At 36.9% G+C, this 6,907-nt stretch overlaps 1 protein-coding gene across 1 annotated transcript in view; it reads right to left on the reverse strand.

Annotated features, from left to right (window-relative positions):
• Nucleotides 1-6,685, reverse strand: part of LOC149537506 (nifU-like protein 2, chloroplastic) — a 57,349-nt gene extending 50,664 nt beyond the window's left edge. The window contains exons 1-2 of the mRNA XM_089798927.1: nucleotides 6,308-6,685; nucleotides 6,088-6,205 (exon numbers count right to left, since the gene is read on the reverse strand). Of these exons, the coding sequence (XP_089655053.1) occupies nucleotides 6,088-6,205; nucleotides 6,308-6,385 (196 nt within the window). The 5' untranslated portion in view covers nucleotides 6,386-6,685. The remainder of the gene's footprint in view (nucleotides 1-6,087; nucleotides 6,206-6,307) is intronic.
• Nucleotides 6,686-6,907: the final 222 nt, after the last annotated feature.

Consider the following 6,907-nt stretch of genomic DNA (forward strand, 5'->3'; position numbering starts at 1 on the left):
AGAAGTTAGAATGTCACCAAAAGGTAACTCCGTATAAGATCTATGAAATCTCTTCTTCCCAACTGTTGCAACACAAAACTGAATATTTGTAGATGGTGAAAACAAAGCCCAACTCCACTCAGGAGAGTGATCAATATCAACCTCAAACATCAAATTGTCATAAGACAATGTGGCATCCATGTTGAACATAGTACTATCGCAGAAGTGAACATCTACACTTTGTTGATCAATAGTATAATATGACTCTGTCACTATATTACTCACCTCATTAGCAATAATAGGTGTACTATCATTAAAGCACACATCTACAACTGCATGCATACTGCTAAACTCCTTGTTGGATGGTTCAACGGACACAGAAGTGGCTGCTGATAGGACAATATCCTCGCATTCTCCTAATCCCATTATTGTTGCATCGCCATCCTCTGACAAAGCTTCATATGTGGACTCCTGACTATCACCAATAGCATAGCCCGGTGGTGTCTCGATCCCATCTGAAGAATCAACTACCTTCTGCGCTGGAGCAACATACAAATCATCAATGTTGATGCCCATCTGTCTAGCCATAAGCTGCAACATCATATCCATTCGCCTATTCTGCTCCTGTTGCATGCATTGCCTCTTCTCTAATGTACTCAATAACTGTCTGAACATCACATCTTGATCTGGACTAATATACATCTTTATCCGGCTATCAATATGATCTCCACAGGATGGCAGGACTTATAGCTCTGATACCATTGTAATGGTCACCCAGGAATGCCCAAAAGCTGAATCAACTGCTGAAATTATATTAATTCTAAAAATGCTGCAATCAAGTACAAAGAGATGTATTCCAAAGGCCAAACCCTAAGGGAATGACGTCTAGAATGTTACAACAGAGAATGAACGTCCCCTATTGCCAAAAAAGAGTGTGATTCACACATCCAAGCTCTTATCAAATGCAAGTCATCATCATCCGATACAATAATCCCATGCTAAACAATGAGACTCTCACCCCTATTTATCCTATTTCTTCACTCCTCTAGAAAGAACTAAAACATTAATTAATTGCAAGTGCTAGAAGCTTCCCCCTTCCAATAATTAATGCACTCTCTAGAAACTTCTCTCTTGCAATAATTAATTGTGCTTCTAGAGGCTTCCACCTTTCCAATAATTAATACACACTCTAGATGCATCTCCTTTGTAATACAATAATTAATTAAATTAATTAAATATAAAGCCACCTTTTAATTTTAATTTATTTAATGAATTTTTAAGAAATTAATTTAATTTTTTCTTATCCTCCACTTAGACTTTGGAGAACGTGAAGGCCAAAAGATGGGATCATTACAACCACATAAATTTGAATGTATCAATTCTTAGAATATCTTTAGCTCTATATTTGCAACTACGAAAAGTACTCTTAATATTCTTAGTTAGAGTGCATCACTTGCAAACTCCTCCATGATTTTGATTTAGCTTTGGAAGGCCAACTATAGCCTTCTCCATAATGGCTAAAGTTCTGAAATTTAAGTGCCCAAACCTCTTGTGCCAAAGTTCATTTGAACCAGAAGTATCATGAGAAAGTGCATGGATTGGACAATCTAAAAGCTTGTAGAGGCTATCATGATGTACCCCAATTTCACAAGCTGGTTGAAAATCAGAATTCTTTTTCCATGCCAAGACTTTACCATCAACAAAAGCAACACGATAGCCTTTGCCTTCCAAGGCTGATATAGAAATCAGATCTCTTTTTATGCCAAGTGCAAACAATACATCTCTTAGGTGCAGTGGAATACCAAAATCCAATTTGAAAGATGTAGAACCAGCACCTTTCACTGGGCAACTTGCATCATCACCAATAATGCCTTGTAAATGTGAATTGTTTTCCTTCAAATTAAGTAGATGTTCTTTGAACCCAGTGATGTGACAAGATCCACCATTGTCGATCAGCCATGCATCACTACTTGTAGGAACATTGTTGAAGAGTGCAAAGATGATAAAGAAACCTTCAGAATTATTGCTAGACTCTCTTTGAGGAGAAGAATCCTCAACCTTTGCAGCAGTAAGAGCAGCACAAGGCAATCGTCTTGTGGTGCAATCTCTTGCAAAATAACCAAATTTATCACGCCTGAAACACTGAACTCGAGAGAGGTCTCTCTTTTTCTTCCTGAAGTCAAGGGTACACTCAAAACTCGTCTCTGAACCGCTTAAAGTTTCCTTTCTCCCTGTTCTCTAGAAGAGTGAGCTGCAACTACATGATCATCTTCACAATGGTTTCTTTGACCATTTCCTCTTACTTCTAATATGCACTCTTCTTGAATGCAATCTGCCCTTAATCTATCAAATTTTGGAATCTCACCTCTTCCACTAACAGCCTGAATAAAGGATTTCCAAGAATGTGGAAGTCCATTCATAACAAGCATAACAAGATCTTTGTCTGAAAACGTTTCACCAGTTGCACTAAGTTGACCCTTTAGTTTTGTAATTTTCATAAACAATGAAACTACAGATTCACCTCTTGCCATCTTAACATGCAATAGTTGACGCCTCAATGCAAGAACTCTATTGGTATTGTTAAACTCACACAACTCCTTTAAAGTCTTGAACAAGTCGTTTGCAGATTCCAATTTTGACATAACAGGAATCAAATGAACCTTAACTGAATCAATAATGATCTTTTTAGCCATAGTCTTGTTCTTCTTCCATTTAATTTTTTCAGCATCATTAGATGGCTCTGCAACTTCAGAATTGACATAAAAACGTCATTTTCTTCAAAAGCAACCAAAACCTTGGGAAGAAGCAAAATTTGAGGAGCCATCTAACCTATCTTCAATGTTAAAACCATTCACCATTTTCACACAAATGCAGAATACTTCTAAATCTGGATTGAAATTTTTTAGACCTGCTCTAATACCATATTAAATTTTGAACCAGAAATAATTAAATAACAATAATAACAGATTAAATGAAAAACAATCAAACAACAATGCAATTATACTGGGAAAAACCCTACTTAATGAGGGAAGCGACCCAGCCCACTCAAAAGTAATTCCTTTATTTAGATCCTTACAAACTTATTGCAAATACTTTGCCACTGACAAAATCTTCAGAACTCGATAATCACACTTGATCAGAGTTATTAATAATATATCTCCTCACACAAGACACAATGCCAAGAACAAACATATCATTGACTATAGTTTTTAATTGTAAGTTGCTCATACACACAAAGAGACAGCTGAACCAAGTTCAATACAAAAATTATCTTGTAGATGCACGTCCAGGATCTTAAAAGAAACCCTTTTATTTTATGAATTGAGAGCTATGAAATATTCACAAAGGCACCCGCCCAGAGATACTATCCCTAGAAGAAGTAGCATCCACACAAATGAATCAATAAAATAGTCTCCTCATTCACCATGATGCTTGAAATTGCCATTACAAATTTCATCATCATAAATAATAAGCAGAAATTGTCACTAGTAAATAAGACAATATATTATAAAAATAGAAATGATTGCCACTTTTCGTATGAGAAGGATACACTATATCATCACTTATCAAATAATATCCGTGCCAAGTAATGAAGTTTAGGCAATATAGTATAACATATAAAACTGAAATATAGAGCCCGCAAACCATTGCACTGAATAAGCACACAGAGGCAACGCACATTAGAATGGAGTTACACAAGCATAGGAAATGAAGCGAGCATGAGGAGAGCACCGCACAACAGCATGAGGACGTAGCAAAGAATGCTAATAAAGAGAAACATTGTGACTGATAACTATAGTTACACCACCTTGTGGGATAGGGGGAGGACGGAACAGTAGGACAAGTTTCCGGGATGGGGGATAGAGGGGTTTTAATTTGGGGATGGTGGCGGAGGACGAAAGGGGTTGTATATACTATAAATATGTTACTTAAAATAGTAGTTATGAAAAGATGTATTGCGAAATAAGATATAGAAATGTAAAAGAGTAAATACTTGTACATTGCATTGAATTGGAACATCAAACATTGAACATAAATAGTCGAATAAGCAAATAGTCAACACCGGGACATCCCCCCATCCTCAATGGAGGTGGCAAAATCTAGTGGTGCCGCTGGGGACAGGGGAACGGAGTCCCCAAGTCCCCGGTGCGTCCCTGTCTCCAGGACGTAAGGCAAAGGGGGAGGGGGGAGGCGGGGGCACGGGGGCATCCCCATGTTACTATGCTGATAACAGAAAAACAATTGTTCTTGCAGAGATGACCATCAATCTGAATCATGAATTTTTGAATCAATACAGAATAGAATTTTTCTGCAATCTCCAGAAGTGGTAAGATCTCTATCTCAGCTACCCTTTTATAACATTTCAAACCAGTCTCAAATTTAAGTTTACCCTTATGTTGGAAGCCAGAAAGTGAGCACTCTTTCTCCTGTCAATCTCAGAGTGAATAAAACACTTGCAATGAACAAAAATACACATCTTAGAACAATTTGGTTAATGGTCAAAAACAACGATTTATTTGATTGATAACCATACAGAGGGAAGGATCCAGTACTTGAACGGATTCAAATGTTTGTAATAGGAGTTGTTCATTTGATATCCACACTTAGTGATTTAATATCCATACTTATTGTCTTAATGTCCAATTTTTTTGACAATATTGCACCAATAATTGTGCACAATGTTTTAAAGTTGTTAGTACAATGATGACTACCCATAATTGAATGAAATGTACTCTTAATTGTAAAAAACAAACAATGACGTGATGCCACATCAGCTGTGCAAGTATGGGTACCCTTTTTGTATGACCATTGGTCTCACTTTTTATTTGTACTGTTTTGGACAACTTGGCAAAAAGCATGCTAGTATGGCATCATAAATGATGTTGCGGCCTTGAAACCTTAGTTATAAGCAGACAACTTGCCAAGTAAGCTACTGTAAAAAATTGGGAGTGATTTGAAATTTCCACTCAGGATTTTGATAAAACATTAGGGTGCTCAAGTACTCAATTCTCTCCCTTAGCTATCTATGTACTTAAGAATCAAGACAAATGCTTTGTCTGGCCTAAAAAAATATTATTGATTTTTTAAGTCACATACGTTGTCTATATCTGAAAGTATTTCTTGTGAGCATTATCCTAGCCTCCTAGATGTTTCATTATTTGCACCAAAAAGTATGCATCATACGAAGGCCTAATACAAATGGATTTACTAGAAGCGAATGTGTAAACTAGTAATGCATCTTGGGTATTTCCAATAAGCAAATTCCTAAGATTTACGATTCCAAAAGCAATTACACTACACAGGTGCAAAAATAAAGGTATTATACTCCTCGGGAGTAACCCGGATATGTATGAATGGAGATACGTCCGGGGAGTATAACCTATGAGGATTTGCAATTTTAATAGTATGTTTTTAACAAATTCAGTTATCTGTTACCAGGAGGTATCTCTTATAGGTATGGGTGTTGTTTATAAGATGTTCACAAGAAAATAAGGTTCTCAGTCATTTGCTTTGGAATTGTAATACTAATAATCTCTAAAATCTACGAGGTTGCATAAACGTTTGAGATTTGAGACAAACCCAAATTGAAATGATAAAGAGCATTCCCTAATCTATTCACTAGTGTAATTAGGGTGCATTTAAGACCAGAAAAAGACCACCAGCGTGTCCAAACCCACAAAAATCTTTGAAAAATTCAATGAATGCAGACTTGCACCACCACTTCATAAGGGCAACGGCTATGCAGCACCCAAAACGATCCATTTACTATAATATTAATTAATAATTGCAGTAAATACGTCATTTTGGGTGCTGCATAGACAATGGTCTTCATGAGTCCCTTTGATTTTAATTTGTCATAAAAAAACAAATATAATCCAATGGTTCGAAACATCACCGGGACAATTCAATACGAAATGGATAATTTAGGCTGGGTTATTTTATATCGGTCATGAGTCCTTTTTTGGACCTTTTTGAAATTGTTATTTGGACATGTGAAACGGGAATATACAGTACCTATTTGATTACTGATAGAAATCGATAAACATCGCTAATATGAAACCAATAATGATCCAAATTACATTTCAATATAAAACAATTCAGACTTACCATGCCCACTCCTTGTTGATGGGCGCTTATGTCGAAAGCTTCTAAGTCCAAGAAAACAAGGAGAATCGGGTCTGATATTCTTCGCTGCCAATCCTTGTACGAGATTTGAATTGCAGTTCTGTTAAAATAAACATGTAAGCGCCGCTATATTTTCCCAATTTGATTCAGGATTCAACATACATATTAAACGAAATAAGAATTAGGAAACGAAAGAAATCACCTTGACGAACGTAGGTCGAGAAGCTGGGTATGAATTGTGATGGCAGTGGCACCTGCTAAGTGCCTCCTGCATTTGCATCCTTCTTTTTCTGCTACCTTATTAGAAATGTCGAAATTTTACTTAGAAACAGGTGAGGTCTGCATCTACAGAGGAGAAAGGGAGATGGGAAATATCTGTTACTAGAAGGGATTAGAGGGTTGTGGTAGACTGGCCTTCAGACACCCACGTGGATGGGTTTTGGCTGACCTGTTATATCCACATAGGAGATGTTCCTTGACAAACCCAAACAGAACAACTACAATAGTTTGGCTTTATATAAGCGCACGCTTATGTACATATAGGCTATACTTCCGGCAGAGTCGGTGAGAAGCGCAAGGCACTCTAGCAAATTAGCGGTTACATGAATAAACGAACAAAGTTAGATAGATAGATAGATAAAATTTTAACGTCCACGAGGCTAAAAATAGCCTATGGGACAACAAGACAACTCAAGCAGACTTAAGTAACAATGTTCGTTGCTTGTGTAGGATGATGATGAGTCCACCCAATTGCTCAATGTACTCTTCGTTGAATAGGTTATGCCAAGAACTGTCACATATA

Source organism: Cupressus sempervirens, chromosome 9 (assembly GCF_028749045.1).
Source record: "Cupressus sempervirens isolate cs-2001-9-10 chromosome 9, ASM2874904v1, whole genome shotgun sequence".
Taxonomy (NCBI): Eukaryota; Viridiplantae; Streptophyta; class Pinopsida; order Cupressales; family Cupressaceae; genus Cupressus; species Cupressus sempervirens.